This window comes from Nannobrachium achirus, assembly GCF_963921795.1.
Source record: "Nannobrachium achirus genome assembly, chromosome: 21".
Classification (NCBI taxonomy): domain Eukaryota; kingdom Metazoa; phylum Chordata; class Actinopteri; order Myctophiformes; family Myctophidae; genus Nannobrachium; species Nannobrachium achirus.
Genome location: NC_137828.1, coordinates 57,019,534 through 57,044,491, shown reverse-complemented (window position 1 = coordinate 57,044,491; position 24,958 = coordinate 57,019,534). Strand labels below are relative to the sequence as shown.

The 24,958-nt window shown below is 44.3% G+C and overlaps 1 protein-coding gene across 1 annotated transcript in view; it reads left to right on the top strand.

Moving 5' to 3' along the window:
• odad2 (outer dynein arm docking complex subunit 2) overlaps positions 1-24,958 on the top strand; it is a gene marked incomplete at both ends in the record, with an annotated part of 120,891 nt that overhangs the window by 18,248 nt on the left and 77,685 nt on the right. The window contains 5 exons of the mRNA XM_080751841.1: positions 9,680-9,826; positions 11,119-11,328; positions 14,329-14,541; positions 15,852-15,962; positions 20,242-20,396. Coding sequence (XP_080607967.1) covers positions 9,680-9,826; positions 11,119-11,328; positions 14,329-14,541; positions 15,852-15,962; positions 20,242-20,396 — 836 coding nt within the window. The remainder of the gene's footprint in view (positions 1-9,679; positions 9,827-11,118; positions 11,329-14,328; positions 14,542-15,851; positions 15,963-20,241; positions 20,397-24,958) is intronic.

The following is a 24,958-nucleotide window of genomic DNA, read 5'->3' as shown; positions in this document are numbered from 1 at the left end:
AGAAGCTGGGCCGCCCGTAGTCGGCGACCTGGCCAACTCGGGAACGATGTAAATAGAGAATGAATGCCCCGCCCTTTAATGCAAACCCCATTATACCTGTTGTCATAGGACCTGTTTTGACCATCTGTTTGCCTGTGTCCATTTATGCCCATATATGGAGATATCTGTATCTGTCTGTCTGTCGGCGTCCATTTTATGTCCATATATGGAGATCACTGCAGATATAGTTCTGGGTCCATTTTATGCCCATATGCCCATATATGGAGATATCTGTCTATTTGCGTCCATTTTATGCCTGCCCCACCCTTTAATGCAAACCCCAATATACCTGTTGTCATAGGACCCGTTTTGACCATCTGTTAGCCTTTGTCCCCACCCTTTAATGCAAACCCCAATATACCTGTTGTCATAGGACCCGTTTTGACCATCTGTTTGCCTTCTGTTAGCCTTTGTCCCCACCCTTTAATGCAAACCCCAATATACCTGTTGTCATGTTGTCATAGGACCCGTTTTGACCATCTGTTTGCCTTCTGTTGCTGGGCCGCCCTTTGGGCGGCCCAGCGTCTAGTCGGCGACCTGGCCAACTCGGAACAATGTAAATAGGGAATGAATGCCCCGCCCTTTAATGCAAACCCCATTATACCTGTTTTCATAGGACCCGTTTTGACCATTTGTCTGCCTGTGTCCATTTTTGCCCATATATGGAGATATCTGTATCTGTCTGTCGGTGTCCATTTTATGTCCATATATGGAGATCACTGCAGTTATAGTTCTGGGTCCATTTTATGCCCATATATGCCCATATATGGAGATATCTGTCTATCTGCATCCATTTTATGCCCATATATGGAGATCTCTGTATCTGTCTGTCTGTGTCCCTTTTATGCCCGTATATGGAGATCTTTGTGATTCTGCATCCATTGTATGCCCATATATGCCATATATGGAGATATCTGTTTATCTGCGTCCATTTTATGCCCATATATGAGATTTCTGTCGCTTTTTCAAACAATCGTGGGTCGGGTCGGGTTGAGGCCGAGCACTGCACTACCTGCTGCGGTGGGGAACGCACGTGCCGAATTTGAAATAGGGAATGAATGCCCCACCCTTTAATGCAAACCCCATGAATGCCCCACCCTTTAATGCAAACCCCAATATACCTGTTGTCATAGGACCCGTTTTGACCATCTGTTTGTCTTTGTCCACTTATGCCCATATATGAAGATCTCTGCACACACAGTACCGGTTGCGGAAAACTCTGATGTCAGACTTTATGCCCATATCTGGAGAACGCGCGTGCCGGTGGGAAGAAGGGTTCTCGAGATACGCGGATTACATACATACATACACATTCACAGAGATTTTGTGTTGACTCATGTGGCGTACGTGATGTCAGAGCCTTTTATGAAGTGATGTCACAATGACTCAGCGCTTGCGCCGATTTCCTCCGGAACAGCCTGATGTCAACAATCAGCTCCGCATAAGGAGATTCCGAACGTTTCGCGCCGGTTTCGGAAAACCGCGAGTCGGGTCGGGTCGAGGCCCGGCACTGCACTCCGCGCGGCGGCGGGGAACGCGCGTGCCGAATCTGAAGCCGGTGGGACGAACGGTTCTCGAGATACGCGGATTACAAACAAACAGACAGACAGACAGAGATTTGTCGCATTTATAGATAGATAGTCCTGTAATGGTCATTTAGGGCTAGCTCTTAATGTGTTTGCCTACTTCATGGGTTTTCAAAGTGGGTGACGGGGCACCCTGGGGTGCCGTGACGGCAGTCCAGGGGTGCCGCGAGATAATTTGATAATATTTGGAACACTTGGAAAAATATGTAGTATCATTTTAAACTTGAAGTACAAAGTTATTTTCAGTCAGTTCTAACCAAAATGGCTATTATCTCAACGTTTTCCTTACAACATAATCACTAAATAAAATATCGTCACTGTCGGGCAGAAACCTCGTATCTCCAAGTTTCAAATGTGTACGTCTTTTGTAAAGCCCTGCTTCATCATACAAGACTGTCGCACAAAACTAGTGAAAACAGCCGATCTACAGTTGTGTGCTTGTAGATCTGCTGTTTTCACTAGTTTAGTACATTTTATAGATGATAAATACAAAACGAACGGTTTTGGACATACAAGGTTTCCACCCGACAACGACGATATGCTATAAATATAAGGTGCTGGGAGTGAAAATTATAATTTAGGGGTGCCTCGGATTAAAAAATGTATTTATGGGGTGCCCTGAGACAAAAAAGTTTGGGAACCCCTGGTCTACTTATTTTGTAAGTCCATTGTAAAAATAGAAGTTCCACAAAAATGCCCACCACAAGCCAGCATGGAGATAACCCCTGTTAGATAATGTTCAGTAAGAAATATCAGATTTTCTATTCAGGCTAGACGATCACCTTCCATGATCCAACATCAACAAAATGATGGAACTATCCTATTTTTTCCCCCCAACTACGTGTTCTGAAATCAATATTAACATAAACCTTTTTTCCATTCTTTATAATGCCATTCGTATGATTACCTTGGCAAGTGTTAGGTGCGTGCAAGCTTGTAAGCAAGGTGTCAGAGGCTTAGCAAAGTTGAGCTGCTTTATCCACTCATTTGAACCTTGTGTTCAGCCCTCCCCTCAGTAAGTTTGCTTGCCCTCTGCTGGGCAGTGACAGTACTGCTGTTCCAGCCTGCTCTCCTGAGAACAATTCTTCCTAATTGCCACAGTAAAAGTAAATCCTGCCTCCGGCGCAGGTAAGCCAGTGCCGGCTCATTTTCTCACCAGAGGTGAATTTGTAGTTAATTATATTTAACCACTAATTATATGCATCGGAGGTACTATTTTAAGAACCATGCTCCGTTAAAACCTTAAAATTCTTAAAACCCTTGTAATGCCTTTACAACATGTCTAGTCTGGGTTTACTTTTTCTTTCTCCTTTTCATTTTACAGGAATAGTTGCGTAATTCCGCGCTCACGAGCAAAGCAACTTCTATCATTCAAAGGACTTTTGCTTCTCATTTTGTTTACTCTGCACGTACCGTTCTTACCGCGAGGGCGGCGGGGGCCCAATTGAACGATCAGGTTTTATTTTATTGGGAGATCCTGTGTCAAGTACGAAGCAAGAGACCACCGTTAATTATCCCTTCCCCTCCCCCTTTGTCCGTTTGCCCATAATGGAACAGGCAGGTCGAGCTCTTGCTCTTTTCATTAGTACCACTTTGCTCCGAGAGAGTCCCGCCGCAGAGACGAGCGCGGCTCTGGGAGAAAGTTAAAACCACATGCGTCCTCCAGGACTCGACCTCTTGCCAGAATGCAAGCGCTTCTTTCTTACACGCTGACGTCCGTGAACCACAGGCGGTGGCTTCTGTCCACCTGTCACCACTCCAGCGTGGGGCGCACACAGGAGCGCACACACTCTCGTGTACCCGCACAAACGTGTTGCCCTCTTGACCGGCGAAGCATGCATGCGTACACAAACACGCCACACACTGCTGCGCCGTAAAGGAAGGGGCTTGGGGGTCAACACGGTATCACTGACAGTTCTATTAACCCTGTCCCCGCTCTGGCACGGTTAACGCCGTGATTTATAGTCCAGGCGTGGCTGAGGCAGGGCCGTCTGACAACCAGAACTCTGCTGAGCGGTGTGTAGGGGTGGGCGATATGGAAACATACAATATCACAATATTTTCCCAAGGTGTATCACGATACACGATTTTATCACAATTCTTTTTTCAAGTTGTTTTTTAATGGATATTTTTCAAGTTACTTGACAAAAGCTAGACTCTCTGGGTTCCTTTTGGGAGGTCTAAATTGAACTTCACAAGTATGTAACTCTGACAGTATACAAATGAAATCAAATGGACCCGTAAGGGTCCATTTGGTTTCATTTGTATACTGTCAGAGTTAAGTGGAGACCTTGACATTTTACATTTCGAGAACTACTGATTTAGACCAAAATGCAGGTTTAAATTGAATTCTGCAATGAATCTCTGTATCAACGATTAAACAGGCAAAGCTCCCTCAATTGTATCACGATATATACGATATCTCTGAAAAGGCATATCGTGGAGACATTGTATCGTCTCAACGATAATTATCACCATATCGCCCACCCCCTAGCGGTGTGTGTCTGTGTGTGTGCGTGTGTGTGCGCGTGTGTGCGCGTGCATGTTTGCCTCCGTGTCCGCGTGTGAAGCTTTCCTTTTGACCCGCAGGAGCCCTACGCCAAAGGAGGAGACAAAATGCATAAAGCATCTTTAAGTGGCCCATATCAATTTCACATCGTGTATTAAATGTGACCCCTCAGTGTGGTAAATCTCCTGTAAATCCCCCTACTTTTTTTTCACAGTTGCATCAGACGAGGAGGATAGATCACTTAGCCCACATAATGATCTTAACCGTTTCCTTGAAGGATTGCATTTGAATTGTAGATACACGATTATTACTCAGCCACAGCACATACTATAGCCTACACAGCGTAATGTGAATGCCACGATACCAAAAGTAAATGTGTTTTATGGGGTCTCTCTCTCAGCAGGTGGGAGTTTATCTGCACTCGCTATTGTGTTTTGCAATAAACCACAGTCATTTAGGAATAATAGTTTTCGGACGCGCAGACATTGGGCAACATTCATCGGATCTCAAAGTGATTTATACCTCCGATCTCTCGTTCCGCCGCGCGGTGCCTCAGTGATTTGTGCCACAGTTTAAAGGTATTTTATCCCTTTCTAGGGTGTAATTTACAAGGACATTAGTCACTGCTGTTATTATTACTGATCCCTGCTGCTTGCAAATGTCTCGAAAAGGGTCACCTTCCTCGGGTTTATGAAGCTCACAAGTTAACATTTTCACCTGTGGAGTTTATAGAGCCTAAATAAAACACATCACAGCTCGGCAACCTTTCCCTGCCCCAACCGCCCTCCCCCCTCTCCCCATACTGTACACACAGCAAAGTTAAATCAACGTACTATTGCTGTTATCTGCTGGTTGGTAATGAAACACTGAGCCTGCATGAGGTACGATGGCATGCTGTATGTAATTCAAGTTAACATCGTCCTCCTCGCACAGACAGAGCACTTCTATCAGGCTGTGTTCAGAGAGTCGCGCGCGTGGTTTGCACGGGACGATGATGGGGGATCCGCTCTTGAGCGTCTGCCCTAACCGTGCTCAGGGGGAGTCAAAGATCCCCGCACCATAAAAGATTGTCAGATGTTGTCAGTGTTTTTTAAAAGAATGTCTACTGTACTTCAAGACCGAAGCTAACGAAAATGGAAGCATATGACTCCGCTTTTTCTTTTCTGTTCTCACCACTTCATCGCTTCAAAACATACCCCCTTTCTCTTTTTTTTACAAGGTACGAATCAAGCGAAAGCTTTTGAAGTGCGAGAACGTGGGAGACAAAGGAAGCGGTATATTCTCTGCTGTTAATGGGCAAATGGTTCACATTTGGGCCAGCGTTTTTCGTGATATGGGGAACACATGTGCCCGTTATCCCGGCGTGTCAGAGCCCTCCTTTTCGGGGGAGATATGATCAAACAGAGCTTGAGATTGTAGTGCAGTGCAGCCCTACGCTGATGAGCTGGTTCCTCCCATAGCTGCCTGAGACACATTACTCTGCCAGCGTTCTATACATTGGCTACCCAGAGCATATAGTGTGTATATATACAGTATATACAGTAGCTCTGTCTCTGTCTTTTTCTCTGTCTCTGTTTCTCTCTCTCTCAGTGTAATTCTTCTACATGAATAACTGTTTGCAGGACATGCACTGCACTGTAACATTCCCATGCGTGCGGGTGAAATAATCCACGGGAGGATGAGTCTGGGATGTCTGAAATGTTTATGAAGTGTGCATCTAATAAAAACAAGTTTAAAAGCGCCCTTGACTTCGCCCACGTTAAGTCTATCTGTCATGCGTTTAAACGAGAGTGAAAAAAAAAGAAAAAGAAACAGAATAAGATTGGATTGTTCACTTGCCAGGAGATTTTGGACCAGGCTTTTTCAGTGTCGCATATCAAAGCCGCGTAGCATGTCTAGAATTACAGCCTCTTAACTGTTGCATTTTCTACCAACTGCCATGAACTTCTGTTTCCATCCGAACGTGTGTTTCCCCCGACCCCCTTTGTGATCAAAAAAGCCTGTCTCATGTCCAAAGGGTTTTTGTTATGCAGCTAGATAGTGACTGAATATAACATGGAAAAAAGGGGCTATTGTTACTCAAACTGTACTTTAAATACCTCCATGACCTCACCCTAAGATTGTTATGCTCTGTGCCATAACGCTGTCAAGTTCCCCCCACAAACAGGACATTATGTGAATCTATGTAGTGAGGAGGAGACTCTAAAAAAAAGAGAAAAAGCCACAACACGCGTTTAGACACTACACTTAGCATAAGAGAGCAGAGTGAAGTGAGTGAGAGCCAATACAGTGTACATCTTGACCTTGTATCACTTATGTTAAACCCCTGGTTTTGTCTTTTTTTCCCCCCTCTTTTTTTGTAAGTGCACATATTGCATCAAGAGGCTATAAAATATAATATGTTCAATTTCCTGCCATGTGTACATATTGAACAGCACTTAAATCAAATGGCAGAATTTCTTTCCCTTTTCTTTTTTTTTTCCTCACACAAACCACTTATTGACTTAGTAGTGTAAGAGTTGCTAATTATTGGGAAGTGCGAGTTAAAAGTCATACAGTATGTGTATATAGCAACTGTCAAAACAGTGCCCCCTACTTTTTCCCCCTCTCCTCTTCTCCTCGAAATGCCCCAAAAGGTCGTTATTAGTCTGAGGTCTCCTCCGTTGCTACTGGTGTTTGTTTTCAATCTTAGGTCATTGTCTAATGTTTTCTGGCCTCATGCTCAGTAGTCGGGAGGGAGGCAGTGCTCCGTTAGCAAACAGTTTCTTTCCATCGCTGTTTACCGCCACAAAGCTAAACACTTACCAGGGCTGCGGTTATAAACAAAACTACAGTACACCAGCAGGAGTGGTCCTACCAGGCACGTGCACACATTAGGGTGGATCTTAAATTACCTTTTTTAGATTTTCTTGAGTCTTTCCCCCCAATTATGTTCCAATGTACAAAAAACTGCTTTGGCTAAAATTTGGTTGAATTTCAAGCATATTTAGAGGTAGCTCAATCAAGTCAAAGATTGTACATTTTATTGGTCAAAATCGAATTGCACTGCAGGCACATTTAAGTTATACATTACACATTATTCTTATACTAAGCACAGAAATTATATGTTTTAAGCTTACAAATCTAAACACAAATCTGATTACATGTTTGTCATATGTCAAACCAGAATTAATGTATTGTAGGAAATAGCAAAGCAAAGAATGACAAATTGCTATTTTTCATTTAACGTGCACAATGACATGTTATTGCACACTATTCAATCATACTCACAACAACACACAACAAGCACACAGCCCCACTTCCTTGTTTACCCCCAAAAACCCAGAAAGTCACTGCAGTATAGCAATTCAGTAGTTACTGATCAATTAAAGTTTGTTTACGGCTATCGGGATACTTGTGCCGATGGTTCTGCACAATTTGCAGCAAGTATTGGAGTTGGGACTCATCTTAAGTAATGAGACCACAATATTCTTGTATTAGGTCAACCCCACGCTCTGCATGATCATTGACAACATTCATCGCCTTCACTACTACAGCCAGAGCTTCTTGGTAGTCCCTGGGCTCCCACTCATCGGGATCAACGTCAAGGAAGTCATCTGGGAGATCCATCATTTTGAAAAGCACTTCAATGTTCTTCCTTGCAATTGTTCCAAGGTCAACAGTAATTATCTTCATATGCCCCTGTTCATGATCTTCATTTCCATCTTTCATGGCTCTCACCATCAGCCTCTTCGTTTGCGCGCTCACTTGACTGTCAAACAATGCAAGCCCGACAATCTCTGGAGCAAAATACCATAAGTGATTGGACAACTTTTGAGAAGCAGCTTTAGACACCTCAGCATTTATTGATGAATATTCCAGCAACGATTTTAACAGCTGCCAAGTAATTTAGTGGAGCGCTGACAGCAACAGGTGCCATAATTGCAAACTGCAAAAATGCACAAATCCATGCATGCTTTTTCTTCCCTGAAGGTCAGTTTGAATTGGCCATGAAACATCCAGATCTTCATACAATAAATAACCTTTACCATCTAACGGGCATGATGGGTAGCTCCTGGAGCTCTGAACCGGATACCTCGAGCAGCGAGGTATCCGGTTCATCAATAAATGCTGAGGTGTCTAAAGCTGCTTCTCAAAAGTTTCACTTATGGTGAACAGGGGCATATGAAGAGAATTACTGTTGACCTTGGAACAATTGCAAGGAAGAACATTGAAGATTTTTTCCAAGGTGCTTTGAGTGGGAGCCCAGGGAGGACTACCAAGAAGCTCTGGCTGTAGTGAAGGCGATGAATGTTGTTAATGATCATGCAGAGTGTGGGGTTGACATAATACAAGAATATTGTGGTCTCATTACTAAAGATGAGTCCCAACTCCAATACTTGCTGCAAATTGTGCAGGACTATCGGCACAAGTATCCCGATAGCCGTAAACAAACTTTAATTGATCAGTAACTACTGAATTGCTATACTGCAGTGACTTTCGGGGGTTTTGGGGGTAAACAAGGAAGTGGGGCTGTGTGCTTGTTGTGTGTTGTGAGTATGATTGAAGAGTGTGCAATAAAGACATGTCATTGTGCACGTTAAATGAAAAAATTGCAAATTGTCATTCTTTGCTTTGCAATTACCTACAATACATTAATTCTGGTTTGACATATGACAAACATGTAATCAGATCTGTGTTTAGATTTGTAAGCTTAAAAAATATCATTTCTGTGCTTAGTATAAGAACAATGTGTAATGTATAACTTAAATGTGCCTGCAGTGCAATTCGATTTTGACCAATAAAATGTACAATCTTTGACTTGATTGAGCTACCTCTAAATATGCTTGAAATTCAACCAAATTTTAACCAAAGCAGTTTTTTGTACATTGGAACATAATTGGGGGGTGAGACTCAAGAAAATCAGAAAAAGGTCATTTAAGATCCACCCTAGCACACATAGACATCAAAGGGGGCTTGAGACCCTGCCCTTTTATCTGTCTATAAAAAGTGCCCTCTCCAGACCATGAATACAGTTTTTACTATGGTGAAAGCAATGCAGATTCCATCTTTCCATGCCATGCCTGAAGGCAGCATTCAAGAGAATTGCCTTGGCCAAACTCTTCTGAACTTCTGAAATGCAGCATCTTATGTCGAAAGAATTGCCCTCTCTGTGTAGAAATCCATGCCGTACGCCACATCTCCATGCAGTATTCACTTGATTATGCTTAGTTCACTGTGGTATCAAGCAGTCGCAGCGCTGTGAGCTTGGAGGTCTGCTATTTTCGATATTTTCACCAAAATGCACAAAAATGTCAGCCCCTGCCTCTCTAACATTCTCTGCACGTCCCTGGGTCTTACAGCGGGACGCGGGCGGGAGGAGAGGGGAGGGGAGGTCTGTGTCCTCCTCATTTTCATTTTCTAAATGCCTGTTTCATGTTTAACTCTTCCCCCCCTCAGCTCTCACCACCTCTCTCTCTCTCTCTCTCTCTCTCTCTCTCTCTCTCTCTCCCTCTCTGTGTCTGACGTTTTCATTCAATCGTGCTTGGCATTATTATTATTTCAGGGAGGGAACCAGACGGCCACTGTGATTGCTCTGTGCTCCATGAGGGACTTTAATTTGGCGCAGGAGACGTGCCAACTGGCCATCCGGGACGTAGGTGGCCTTGAAGTCCTCATTAACTTGCTGGATACAGAAGAAATCAAATGCAAAGTGAGTGTAAGCCCGTGCCAAGAACCGGACCTAAATGGCCCGCAGGCCCTCCCGAACAGAGCCAGCACTGTGTGTGCCAGCCTGTGTTTGCAAGCTAGGGAACCACATAGCCTCACTGTCAGGCAGAAACCTCGTATCTCCCAAGTTTCAAATGTGTAAATCTTTTCGCAAAGCAAAGCCCTGCTTCGTCATACAAGGCCGTCGCACAAAAGTAGTGAAAACAGCAGATCTACAAGCACACAACGCCTCGCACCGCGAGGCGTTGTGTGCTTGTAGATCGGCTGTTTTCACTAGTTTAAATCGTTTTTAAAATGATACATACAAAACAAGCGGTTTTGGACATACAAGGTTTCCACCCGACAACGACGATATCCTCATTGGTATTCCCCATAGTGCCAGAGAGAAGCCATCTGAAAAAGACACAAGGTAGCAGTTATCCTCATAGACCTAATGACATGTGTGGGCGCCTGCTAACCCACTTTATTAAGACTGTGTCTTGTTCCCACTATTTTTAGCAGCAGAAGAGTTCAGCTAGCCTTTGGTGGTGTTATTGCTGCTCCCCTGACGTACAGATGTTCACCTCATGTTTGCATGAGGGCACACTTTTTCTCCTCCCAACAAGTCTCTGTTTGGGTTTGTTTTGGGGTCGCTATCTTATCGTGTGTGTGTGTGCGTTAGGGCATTCACCAAATATTCGAATATTCGAATATTCTAATATCAAAGTCACGATTCAACGTTGTTCACCGAAGTCGAATATTCGCATATATATATTTTTTTTATTGTTTTCTCTCTGTAAAAAATATATTGTTTATAAAGTTTGGCGTGATAGGAAGTCATAAGAATGAGTTGTCAATGCCCCTGGAGGATGATTTTGTTAATACTCTATACCAGGGGTTCTCAAACCTTTTTAGGCCGTGACCCCCAAAATAAACATATTTGAACTGGGGACCCCCACACTGACAAGCACTTGGAATTGTAGGTATTACATTTAATGTGACTCGGTTCTGCAGATAAATATTGTGAAAATAGCAGATCTACATGCTCACGATGTGAGCATGTAGATCGGCTATTTTCACAATGTTCTCCTCTTGCTTACTTAATATGTGACAGTTTCGCCAGTCCTGTCGAATATTCGACTATTCGAATACTTTGAGGTCGAATAATTCGAATACAAAAAAATCACTATTCGTGAATGCCCTATTGTGCGTGTGTGTGTGTGCGTGTGTGTGTGTGCGTGTGTGCGTGTGTGTGTGCGTGCGTGCGTGCGTGTATGTGTGCGCGCGTGCACTCAGATCGGCTCGCTGAAGATCCTGCGGGAGATCAGCCAGAGCTCTCAGATCCGTCACGCCATCGCCGACCTGGGCGGCCTTCAGACCATGGTGAAGATCCTGGACTCGCCGGTGAAGGACCTCAAGGCCCTGGCGGCCGAGACCATCGCCAACGTGGCCAAATTCCGCCGAGCCAGGAGGACCGTCAGGCAGTCGGGAGGCATCAAGAGACTGGTGAGTGTGAAGTAAGGACCCGTGTGTAACAAACGTGGTGTCGGGCAATGACGCACGATGCTCTACTGCAGGGGTCTTCAACGTTTCCAGGCTAAGGGCCCCTGAGTTGAGAAAGAGATGAAGCAGGGACCCCCACTAGAGCCTATATTGTATACAATTGTGTGTATACAATTTTCATAGATTTTTTAGACATCGTAGACTTGTTTGACAGCACTCTCATCAGTGTACCTGTATGTTGGATTAATGTGTATTTTCAGACAGTTTACCACTTGAACCGTCAATACTTCTACTGCTCTTCTTTTCCCTCTACACCAAACCTCTTTGCCATAAATAGCCGATCTACAAGCTCACAACGAGATGTGATGTGATGTTGTGAGCTTGTAGATCTGCTATTTATGGCTACTGTGCCACTCAGAATAGGGTTCAAGTGGTTAATGTAAAAAACATGATCATATCACACAAAGATTTGGTGCCCCCCCCTGTAGTAGTCTAACTCTGAGGACCCCCTAGGGGTCCCGGATCCCCTGTTGAAGACCCCTGCTCTACTGTACAACACATGACGTGGTTACAACCTTGGCTAAAGCACAAGGGTCATGAATAAGTCCGTACACGGACAAATGTGTCCGTGGAAAAGACTTGGCCTTGTTTGTGGCAAGTTTTAGATTTTCTTTTTTACACACCATTATAATGTTCTTATTTTGATCATAATACCCAATTACTGAACATCAAGTCTCCGGGTTTTCTCCAGAATATGATTTACTAAGACACTATGGCACATTAGGAGCCCACCTAGTGGTTCTCCAATGTTTTATTTGCAAGGACCCCCTTAACTCTGCGACTGTACAAATGGAACGGGTCCATTTTGTTCCATGTGTACCCTCTCAGAGTTAGAGCTGTTATGGTCATTCAGGGCTCGTTCTGTATGTGTTTCTGGTCAAATTATTGTCTACTCATTTTGTATGTCCATGACAACAAAAAAAATGTACACAAACATCCACCACAAGCCAGCATGGCGATGCCCTCTCGAGACTCCACTGCTGAATCTGTAGGAAACTCCTGTAACAACGTGTAGACAGAGTTTAGGAATGTGCACAAAAGAGACGCCACCAGAAGTGGAGCCGAGCGCTGACGTATAGCGAATGGCCGTCCTCCAGTCTCTACAAGTGGAGAGCGGGCAGTGCCCCCAGAGGCACATTCAAAGGAATAAAACATATTTTCTTCTTCTTTTTCTATTGCCGATCCCAGATTGGCATGGCGATGACCCCTGCTAAAGCACGTCTCTCGCTGTCCCCAGTGCTCCAAAAAGTCTCTCCCTCATGAGAGTAAAGGTCCAGGCCCCAAAAACAGATAGAATGTCCCTGACGTCCAACGACCTGCGTTGGTGTTTATTGACAGAGGGACCTGTGATTAAAGCCCCCGTGCTTTGTATATTTTCCCCCAGCTCACGAAATCGGATGTTCTCATGTGCGAGTCACTCGCAAAGGGCAGATTAATTTCACGCTACGCTACGAGACCACCTTTGAACTGTGTGTGCAGTGTGTGTGTGTGTGTGTGTGTGTGTGTGTGTGTGTGTGTGTGTGTGTGTGTGTGTGTGTGTGTGTGTGTGTGTGTGTGTGTGTGTGTGTGTGTGTGTGTGTGTGTGTGTGTGTGTGTGTGTGCGCGTGCGTGTGTGTGTGTAATAGATTTGCCTGCTCTGTCTCACTGGCCCAGGAACTACGGATTAAAACACTGACTGGATGGCCATAAGCCGTCACACCGGGCTACTCAGGCCTAACGTCAACATCTGTCCTGACGCTTTTCCACTCCCCGCATCTCTGGCTTTTTAATCCTGTCAGCCCCCGTGGTAATAGAATTTTAATTACGCCCCCTAATCACAGCCAACAACTTTGCTATTCTCATCTGGAGACGGCCATTATCGCTGCAGCCGGTGGAGATTTCAGAATCCTTGAACGCGAGTCAAGTTCAGAGAGTTTGCGTGCTGTTAGTGCCGTGTGGGTGACTGCTCCCAGGTTTACACTGCAGGCCTGTTTGTTACCTGATTCACGGCCGGACTACACCAAAAAATGTGCGCATATGCGCGTACTGTCCGTGGAGACGCTCGCGTATGCGTACGGGCTCCAGGCTACACCAAGGAGGGAGTATATGTGAGGAAGACCAGATAGTCTGTGTACAAAACGCATACGCGTGCTTAAAAAATAGAACCGATCCTATTTTTAGGGAATGCGTATCGCCTGGTGTAGCCGGCTGAATTGATATACATTGGATCTATCCAAAACGCGCATACGCGCGCACGACCCGCACACGCATGCATATGCACTGACGCGCGCAAAACGGCTTGGTGTAGCCCGGCCGTCATACTTGATTGCGCATCAAAAACACCAGATCTACAAACTCACAATGCGTGGTGATGCGACACGTTGTGAGCTTGTGGATCTGTTTTTTTGGGGGGCGCAGAACACCAGCTCGCAAATGAGGCCTATTTTGTCCGTGTGTGCGTGTAAACGAGTAAATGTTTGCATTCCACGTCACATTTCGTGCATCGATATCAGTCCGTGTACGCGTGACCGCTGTCCACCTCTTGGGTTAATTTTATGTTGTGGAGGGATTAGAGGAGAAGTGATGCAGTAGAACTAAAAGACAAGTCATTTTATGGTTGGTTGCACTCGGGTGTTGCGCTCTAAAAATAGCAGATCTACTTGCTCACAACGTGTCGTGCTGCGATGCATTGTGAGCTTGTAGATCTGCTATTTTAGCATGCAACCAAGTGTAAAATCCGGCATTACGCGCCATCAAGGCCTGCCAAAAATATTCTTTTGCGGACAAAATAAAGTTGGCTAAGTCGATATTTAGTCGACTAACACTAGACTAAAACTAAAGCATTTCAGATGACTAAAATACTACTAAAACTAAATGAAATTTTCCGCAAAAGACTATGACTAAAAAAATCACAATGTGCTGTCCAAATCAACACTGTGTTGTGTGGACCTCCTTTGGGTTCAGGTGGAGCTGTTGGACTGCGCCCCCGCTCAGCAGAAGGACGTGGAGGTGGCGCGCTGCGGGGCCCTGGCTCTGTGGAGCTGCAGCAAGAGCACCAGGAACAAGGAGGCCATCCGCCGGGCCGGGGGGGTCCCCCTGCTGGCACGCCTGCTCAAGACCCCCCACCACAACATGCTCATCCCCGTGGTGGGCACGCTGCAGGAGTGTGCTTCAGAGGTGGGTGGTCGTGTGTATGTTTATTCAAACTTTATTCAATTTTTTATTTTTTTAAATGTTTTTTATCCCACGATTTTTGCAACCCATTTTTCTCACCCGGTGACTACCTAACCTGTAGTCCTGGTTTCCGCTCTCCCCCTGCCGCGCCAGGGGACATTGGGGAGCACCCGGCTGGCTAGGGGTAGTATAGAAACCAGGACTACTGCATGTTTTTGTGTGAGGGCCTATGCCCAAGGAGACACGGGGAGAACATGCAAACTCACCACAGAGAGGCCCCATCGCCAACCCCACCTAGGGTGTGGGTGCTGATGATGCGGGTGGAGGAACACGCCCCCAGCGCCCACAGCTTCCCCCGGCGGGAATCGAACCCAGGACCTTCCAACTGTGAGGCGAAGTGCTAACCACTGCACCACCGTGCCCCTTATTCAAACTTTATTTAACGCATCTTAGCGATTGATTTCGGTGGAGATGACGGAGGCGTGCTGTCTCAGACGACCTTGAGCCACGTGAGACACCGCCACGTGAGACACCGCCAAGCGAGCGGTAGCGAGCGAGTCGCCGTGTCGAGCGCTGAGAAGGTTGCATGAGCCGACTCAGCGCCGTTAGAAGTTGTAAACCAGGGGGCCAGAATAGTAAATCGTCCCCCCGACATTCGGCGCCTCCGCGCGGTCCAAGTGAACACAACGAAGCGCTCCCTACCTCTGGTTCAGCCAATGACAAACTTCCGCGGGTGGATCTTAGCTGTACTGTGGTGGGTTTTAGATACACGCGTATTTTTTAAACAAACATTTGTCACTCAAATGTTGCTTCTGGGTGGTCCCTGGAACTAAATATTTTGAGATTGGGGTGGCCAAATACTGTACATATACAGTAATTGCGGGGGTCCTTCACATGAAAAAGTTAGAAGGATTTAGAAGACACTTCTCGAATTTTGTCCAAATATTCAAAGATTGTCACGATTTTACAAAAATAGCAGATCTACAAGCTCGCAGCGTGGCACTCGGTGCCGCGCTGTGAGTCATAATATTATTAGAGAGGAGTATCTGCAACAGAGCAGAAAGCCCGCAACACTCCAAGTTAGATGAAGGCTTTTTGGTGCACGGCTCAAAATAGCATAAGACAAAGAAGTAGTTGCCAGCACTCAAGGAATCTCCTTTTCACATGATTTTATTTACCTCAGATGGACAGACGCATTTCGACCCTTCGGTCTTCGTCAGCGTTGTCATTGTCGACAACGCTGACGAAGACCGAATGTCGGCTGCATTCATCATACCATAATACGGATTTCCCTCTTTGTCTTTCTCTTACAGAGAAGCTACCGACTTGCCATCCAGACAGAGGGCATGATCAAGGACCTGGTCATAAACCTCAGCTGTGAAAACCAAGAGCTTCAAATGCACTGCGCCAGCGCCATCTTTAAGGTCTCTCTTTATTCCCTATAGGCGACTTGCAGCATGCATTCTGAACCAGGACCATACGTACTGTAGGCTGTTCTATGTGTGAAAAGATGAATGGTTATATTCAGGGGCGTCACAAGGGGTAGGAAAGTGGGACTGAGTTACTAGGGCCCAAGGTGGAGGGGGCCTAGTTACTTTAGCTATTGAAAAATAGCAGATATACAAGCTCACAGCGCGGCACCGAGTGCCGCGCTGCGAGCTTGTAGATCTACTATTTTTGAAAAGTCGTGAAAATGTGCGCAAATCTTTGAATATATGTATTTTTTAAGTGAACATTTGTAACTCAAATTTTGCTTCTGGGGGGTCCCTGGAACTAAATATTTTGAGATGGGTTGGTCCTTCACATGAAAAAGTTTGAGCATCACTGACATGGAAACATAGGTTTCTTGGCACACATTTTCACGATTTTTCAAAAATAGCAGATCTACAAGCTCGCAGCGCGGCACTCGGTGCCGCGCTGTGAACTTGTATATCTGCTATTTTTCAATAGTTAACATTCATGGAGGGCCCGCAGTGAATCCTTGTACCCAGGGCCCAGAATTTGGTGTGACGCCCCTGGTTATATTCCACTGTTCCACACACTGTTCTAATTGGAAGCACATTGTAGCGCCAGCTGACGTACAGTGGTGTAAAGCAGTGGTTCTCAACCTGTGGGTCGGGACTCGGGACCCCCAGGTGGGGTCCCCAAATTATTTTGGGGGGTCCCCAGATGATTAACTTAATGAGCAATGTTGTTTTCTCACTCAACAGTAAACAAACCAACTTAAAGTTTAAGTGTATAGAGGGTTTATGCACATTTCTAAAGTGACAATTTAAATGACACATTAAACTTTATCCAAATTGTCAAATATTAGAGGCAGAAATTGTGAAAATAGCTGATATTTTCTGCTATTATATAAGAAAAAGAAGGTGCGCATCAGCAATGGTTTTCTCAGTGGAGTGCTAGACCTAAAGTCAAATTTACATAAAACATAGGAATTAAATTATGCTCTGACGAAGGCTCTTAGCCGAAACGCGTAAGCGTTCCTTTTTGGTGTGTGCCAATAAATAAGTGGAAATGTGAGTACTTTGTCCTCCTGATTTAAACATTAGGGATGTGCTACCTTTTTGGAATTTAATTCCTATTTTTTATTTTCTGCTATTAATTATGTTATCTGCTATTTTCACAATAGAACCGTGTTATACAAAATGTAATGGCTCAACTCTTAGTGCTTGTAGGGTGGGGGGTCCCCAGTTAAAATATGACTATATTGGGGTCGCGGCCTGAAAAGGTTGAGAACCACTGGTGTAAAGTAACTAAGTACATTACATGTACTCAAGTATGTAAGTAACATTTTTAGGTAATTTTTTATTTTGTCAGTATTTACAATTTTCACTAGGAAAATATTGTAATTTTACTCCAGTACAATTATATGAAAACGTTAGTTACTAGTTAATTTGTAGATTTTTATTATTATCACTAGTAAGACGCCTCAGGGAGACAAGCGACCTCGCCATGTCTTGGCCATCTGGCCAGTGATGTGTATCGGACCAGTTACCCCTATATGGAGACCCCTGGTACCCATATATGGAGATCCATGTACTGTATATGGAGATATGATGTGAGAGCCCAAACATGCTTACTCAGTTATTGTCTCCACCAGCCGAAGGCTGAGGGAGAGTATGTTTTCCCCTCCGTCCGTGTGTCCGTCCGTGCGTGCGTCCGTCCGTCCGTGCGTGCGTCCGTCCGTGGGTCCTCGCAGTTTGCGAGCACCTAATCTCAGTCGCCGTTGGCCCGGTTGCTGCCAAAGTGAGCACACACATTCCCTGGATGCCAATCTAGAACCTCTGCCCGAAATTTTTCAAATGGGCCTTTTCTAGCGCCACCTAGTGGCCGATGTTCGCAAAACACATTTCTGTGCACTACTCTTACAGATTTTGTCCAAAAATCCTACAAATCGGTAGGCAGTATCTCGACAGTCATGTGATCGACACAGATCTGTCCGATTTTGCATATTGCATCTTGATTGGCTAAGATTGGCTTCCAAAGTTTGTAGGATTGAGCCGTTTTGAACAAAATGCCTCAAATCACAAACGCAAAGTGCAATTATCATGAAATCGCGCACACACGTTCCCACTAGGCCGAGGAAGAAATGCCACTTAATTTTTTTTAAATCAGCCTCATGGTGGCGCTATAACAGGCCGATTTGTGGTTTTACCTATAACTCCACCGATCAGTTTCAAACTTTGTAAGCGCACTCCCTAGAGGCTAAGGATAAACCTTTGCCCTGCATTTTTCACATCAGCCTTTTATAGCGCCACCTTTGGGCCGACATATGTAAAACACATTTTTGGATATTACTCCTTGAGATTTTATGCAAAAATCACGCAAATCGGTACACAGTATCTCTATAGTCATGTGATCAAGTCCGATCAGTCTGATATTTCATATTCCATCCTGATTGGCTAATATTAGCTTCCAAATGTTGCAGGATTGCTCCGCTTTTGAACAAAATGCCTCAAATCATCAACGCAGCTTGCGATTACCGTGAAATTTGCCACACATATTCCCACTAGGTCAAGGAACAAATGCTACCTTTTTCACATTGGCCTGTTATAGCGCCACCATTAGGTAGACTTTAGCAAAACACATTTTTGGAACACAATGCTTCAAATCATGCATGCAGCGTCCGATTGCCATGAAAGATCTAAGGTGAGGAACATATGCCACCCTTTTTACATTGGCCTATTATACAGTAACACCACCAGTACGCACGGCCTGGTGGAGACCTGTGCTCGGAAGAGCACTGCTTCTAGTTAGTTATGTGAAAGTCCTATGACGTCTATGACATCTGACATCATACATCATACATACAATCCCTTTTATGCCGATACATGGAGAACCAGCCACCCAGATATGGGCTGTCTTGGCCATCTGTCTTGGTCATATATGGATTCTGTTAGTGTGGTATGTGGCCAATGTGGCCTCCATATATGGGCATTCCCATTTGAAGTCCCATATCTATATAGATATGGGCTTGATATTGATGACATCAGGGAACTCCATATATGGGCATAAAAGGGATTCTGTTAGTATGGTTCCCCTGACATCACAGTGAAGTCAGAGCATGATGTCAGAGCGGCAAACCCATAGACCGTAAAAAGGGTCGAACGTATATGGACAAGCAGTGACGGTTCTGAACATTGAACATTTCTGATCTACAAGCTGACAATGCATCGCATCGCGACGCATTGTGAGCTTGTAGATCGGCAAGGTTTTTTTTTATAAATGTTGAAATGTGATATGGGACATTCTGCACAACGAGTACTTTTACTTAATGGTACTTTAAGTATATTTTGATGCCGACACCTTGGTACATTTTGTACATTTTTGAATACAGGGACTTCTATTCGTAAAAGAGTATATCTATCTACATAGCGGCATTGATACATTTGCCTAAGTAAAACGTATCTCTTCCATCACCGTTGCTGACGTACATATAGTGTTTTATAATTGCGATGATATTTGAATGTTTTTCGTCGCTATTTGTTATGTCCCTGAATTGAATACCAAGGACCTCCGACATAAACAAGACCGTAAAGGGCTTATTTGGGGTGTTCCTTTTAGTCAGGTTTTTTTGTATTGACAGGGTTCCCACGGCCATGAAATTCCTGGAAATATTTTGAAATTAGAAAAATATTTTTCCAGTACTGGAAAAGTTTTGGAATTGATCAAGGGTCCTGGAAGGTCCTGGAAAAAATAGCTATGCATTGTCTTTGGTTATTGATTTTGTTAATACCTCTGAAATGACAAATTAAACATTGTCCAAATTGTCAAATATTAGAGGCAGAAATTGTGAAAATAGCCGATCTACATGCTCACAAGCATGTAGCATGTAGATTTGCTATTTTCACAATAGAAACGTGTTATACAAAATTCCTCAACTCTTACTGCTCGTCAGGGTGCCGGGTCCCTAGTTAAAATATGATTATTTCGGGGGTCACAGCCTGAAAAGGTTGAGAACCACTGGCATACACTACCTGTCTTTGGGCATTGTGCATAGGGGTAAGTGACTTGTTATTGAGCTGAATTATTGTTATATAGTCCTGGAAATTGGGTTAAATATTCTAGAAAAGTTTTGGAAAAGTTTTGGAAATTAATTGGTAAAAATGCGTGGGAACCCATCTAATAAAATATACAATCAATCATTCAACCCCCCCCCCCCCCCCCCCCCTCTCTCCTGTTGGTTTGGCCTCTCTGTAGTGCGCGGAGGACAAGTGCACGCGTGACCTGGTGCGGCGCTACAAGGGCCTGCAGCCCCTGGTGTCGCTGCTCAGCCAGGTGGACAACAAGCTGCTGCTGGCCGCCACCACCGGAGCCATCTGGAAGTGTTCCATCAGCATGGAGAACGTGGCTAAGTACGCTGCTCTGCTCACCGTATTACCTCTCATTAACACGCTAACACGCATGAGGGCACACGCACACCTTCACGCACACGCGCACACACACACACACACACACACACACACACACACACACACGCCCACACACAAACACACACACACACACACACATGCACACACGCGCACAAACAAACACACACACTACGCATGCATGCACGCACGCGCACTCACGCATATGAGAGGCATATACACTTACTTACATGTGGCGGGGCACACACACATACATGTTCTCGCACATGCACACACGTTCACGCACATGTTAATAAATGGCAATGGCTGGTGTGTGCTGCCGCTGTTTGTTTTGCGTGATAGGGCTATGGAACAGCCCCCATGTTTCGAGACCTACGTCTGTGTGTTTGCAATTAGCCCGGGGTAACGGATTACCCTGACGTTGACAAATCACTTACATGCGAGCGGCGATTCTAATGAGCCTCAATTTTGAAAGCAGGGGTTAATAGCAATTTAGCTTTTTTTTCTATTTTTTTTTTCACCCACATGTGTTCGTCGTGTTTGGGGAAAATTATGTTTGCTGACTCTCGCTGCGGTTAGAGCGGGAGTCCTAGGCAAACCGGGTGGACTCCTTGAGCGTATTAAAGAATAGCCATTGCAATCACCATCACATGTGCTGCGTTTATGGGGGCGCCCATTGGTTCACATGCTAGTCCTCTCACTTTTTCCACCCTCCACACTGTTGTCATAATATGTCCTGTCGTTTTACGTCGCGTCTGGTCGAAGCGATTATTTGGGATAAAAATGAAACGCTTTTTGTGCACGGTTTCTATTAGCTCTGATCTTTTACGTGACTGTTTGCCGGTGGAATTCGCCCTTTTTCCTCTGGCTAACAAAAGACAAAGTAAAAGGTGTTGATTTTATAGTCTTCCGTGACGTGTTAGTTCGAGGCAATCCTCTTGTCAGTGTGTTGAACACAGAGCGAGCACACTCAGGGGCGTCACAAGGGGGAAGGGGGGGGAGTGGGACTGAGTTACTAGGGCCCAAGGTGGAGGGGCCCAAATTATTTTATACTTTAGCTATTGAAAAATAGCAGATATACAAGCTCACAGTGCGGCACCGAGTGACTGCGCTGCAAGCTTGTAGATCTGCTATTTTTGAAAAGTTGTGAAAATGTGTGCAAATCTTTGAATATGTGTTTTTTAAGCAAACATTTGTAACTCAAATCTTGCTTCTGTGGGGTCCCTGGAACTAAATATTTTTAGATGGGGGTCCGTGGCCAAATACATATCATTTTCGGGGTCACATGAAAAGGTTTGAGCACCACTGACAAAGAAACATATATATTTTTTAAAACCCTCAGAAGGATTTGAAATATTCAAAGACTTGCACCAATTTTCACGATTTAAAAAAAAATAGTAGATCTACAAGCTCGCAGCGCGGCGCTCGGTGCCGCGCTGTGAGCTTGTATATCTGCTATTTTTCAATAGTTAAAGCACAAAACATGAAGAACATTCATGGGGGGCCCGCAGTGAATCCTTGTACCCAGGGCCCAGAACTTGGTTCGACACCCCTGAGCACACTGAAAGGATCAGCCATGGCGACGGGGCTATTTTGCTAATGTCAGAAAAGGCACGCTGACAGAGCCTTTAATCGTTTATCATGTGCGGCAGACAGTTTATTTAAGTGTCATTTAGCGTAGTTCCCTCAGCAGTGACATTTTCTGGAACCTCGCCTCGGTTTCTCTGCGTTCGTGTCGGATGATTTTTTAAGTCAAGTAATTTTCCCTCTAAAATAAATAATGCCCGGAGTCCGTGCCCTGGCAGGCCTCTGCGCTCTCCAGTGGTGCTCCCCGTGAAAAGAAAAGAAAATGATTTAACTTATTTTCTCATTCGGTTGTGAGGCAGGAGAACCCAGAATACAAAACCCACATCTATTAAATGAATACCGTGGCAACCTCGCAATAAATCCAAGGCTTATTTTCCGCAACGGAGCCAACAAACTGATAACGTTCTGTCCGTTAACTCATACAGTGCCAAACGACTTTTAGATCAACTTTCTCACTATGGACTTCCCTGCCAGACGACTTAAATCGACAAAAAACATTTTTTATTTTTTTATTTTTTATTTTTTTTATTATTATTATTTTTTTGACCCCATTAAATCTAGTAAACATGATTTCAATCGCGATTTTGCATGTTCCACCCCCATACAACCCCATCTTTCATACAGGGTAGCCATCTTTGATTACATAACATGTAAAACATAATGGCTATTATCTCAAGAATGCCTGAACGGATTTCCAATCTGTTTTTTTTTGTTTGAAAGCTGTGAACAGCCTGCACAAACATGGTGCATGATCTGTGCATGGGCGTGCATGATCTGTGCACTATAAATTACATGGAAGTCTATGGAGAGGGCTGGCAGGGAGAACCCAAAGAAGGCATATTTAATTGGCAGTAACTGAGTTAATCACTTCTTCTTTCTTTTTTTTTACAATAAGATTGTTTCGAGAGTTTTATAGGTTTACGTTGAGGTACGGTTATGTGGAAATGTTTCGCTTCTGACTCGGGAACGCTATATAATTCAAATTGCTGTAGAATTCTAAAAATAACAAGAGAGAAGGCCCCAGTAGCTCTCACAAACATCCTTCGACACGTCATACATCATAACTGACAGAGTGATATCCTACATTTAGGAGAGTCTTAAGTCCCCCCCGACTGCAAATGGATGCCTGTTGCCATATTCAATTAAGTAAAGATCCCATTATAGAGGCATGACAATAACATCTCATTGAATTGGCATTGCGGCGTCGCCGGTTCGATTCCCGATCCGGACGACCTCTGCCGCGTGTCGCACCCCATCTCTCCCCCCATTTCCTGTCAGTCTACTGTCCTATCCAATAAAGGCATAAAAGCCCCAAAACAAATCTTTAAAAAAAAAAAAAAAAATAGTAGATCTAGCTTGTAGATCTGCTATTGTTTAAAAGCCATGAAAATGTGTGCAAATCTTTGAATATATACTGTATATATTTGTTAAAGCAAACATCAACTCTCTTCATAGGGGTCCCTGGATCAAAATATTTTGTGATTGGTAGCCACGGCCAAACGTTTGAGGACCGCTAATATAGAAACATAGGTTTTTTCAGAAAACTGTTAGGATTTAGATTAGAAGACATTCATAGAATGTCTTCATCCATTTTTCTGGGTGCAGACTATAGGGATGGGACGATATGAAAAATTCATATCACGATTATTGTGACTAAAGTTATCGCGATAATCAAAATATCCCAAACATCCATTATCATCCTGGGGCAGAACATTTTCCCAAAAAATAGCAGATCTACAAGCTCGGAACGTGCCGCAACGCGGCACGTTGTGAGCTTGTAGATCGGCTATTTTTTTGGCAAAGACATTTGATAGAGAGTGGAAAAAAATAAATGTAAAAAAATAAATGTATCGAGTACGTATATATTAGTACTGTACCTTTTACCAATTATAGAGGGTTTAAGTGGTACCGGATATGCAGCTCTGCAAATAAAAGGTGAATTGATCCCAGTGCATGACGGAGGACGATATCACGATAAATTAAACTTCCACGATGCGATTATCGTGAGTGTTTTTTTTTATCACGATAAACGATAATATGGCGTATCGTTCCATCCCTAGTGCAGAGTGAACCCTTCATACTGCCCCTGCATGGACCACTGGCTCCTAGACAGATTTTCATACTGTATATCGTCGTTGTCGGGTGAAAACCATGTATGTCCAAAACCGTTCATTTTACATTTATCATTTTAAAAATGATTTAAACTAGTGAAAACAGCCGATCTACAAGCACACAACGCCTCGCGGTGCGAGGCGTTGTGTGCTTGTAGATCTGCTGTTTTCACTACTTTTGTGCGACGGCCTTGTATGATGAAGCAGGGCTTTACTTCGCGAAAGAACCTACACATTTGAAACTTGGAGATACGAGGTTTCCACCGGACAACGACGATATGCAGCATGCAAGAAAAGAAAAGAAAAGAAAAGAAAAGAAAAAGCCGTCAGAAAAACAACAGAAATGGCAACAACTGGGAACCCTTCTGAGTGCAGCTTGGCATGGTGATAAAACAAGTTAAGTGTGCTATAGCTGGCCATGAGTAATATGGCACCTCAGTACACTTGCTCCCACTATGGGCCCGGTGCCCTGCGTAATTACTCATAACATTGTTGCTACGCAAAAAGGCAACAGTAATAATAATAACACCAGGAATGATGATAATGGTACCATTAACCACACGTAAAACCACAATCGGTGGCACTTCATTTGCGAACATCAGAGGATTCAGGAGGTAGGTAGGTATAGCCCCTGCTATCATTAGGACTAATGCAATACTTCACCAGGCACCTCCTAGCTAGGTGGGAGAACCAAAGGGCCATGACATGATGGGATACACAGTGTTCCCATTTAGCTGCTCCTTTTCCTGTGTGCTGTTGAGTTTGGGGTTTCGTTTTCTGGACACCGCTTGGCGGCTGGGTGTGAACGAAGCTGAAACTTGGCCTGCACTTGAGGTGCACTTAAAGTTT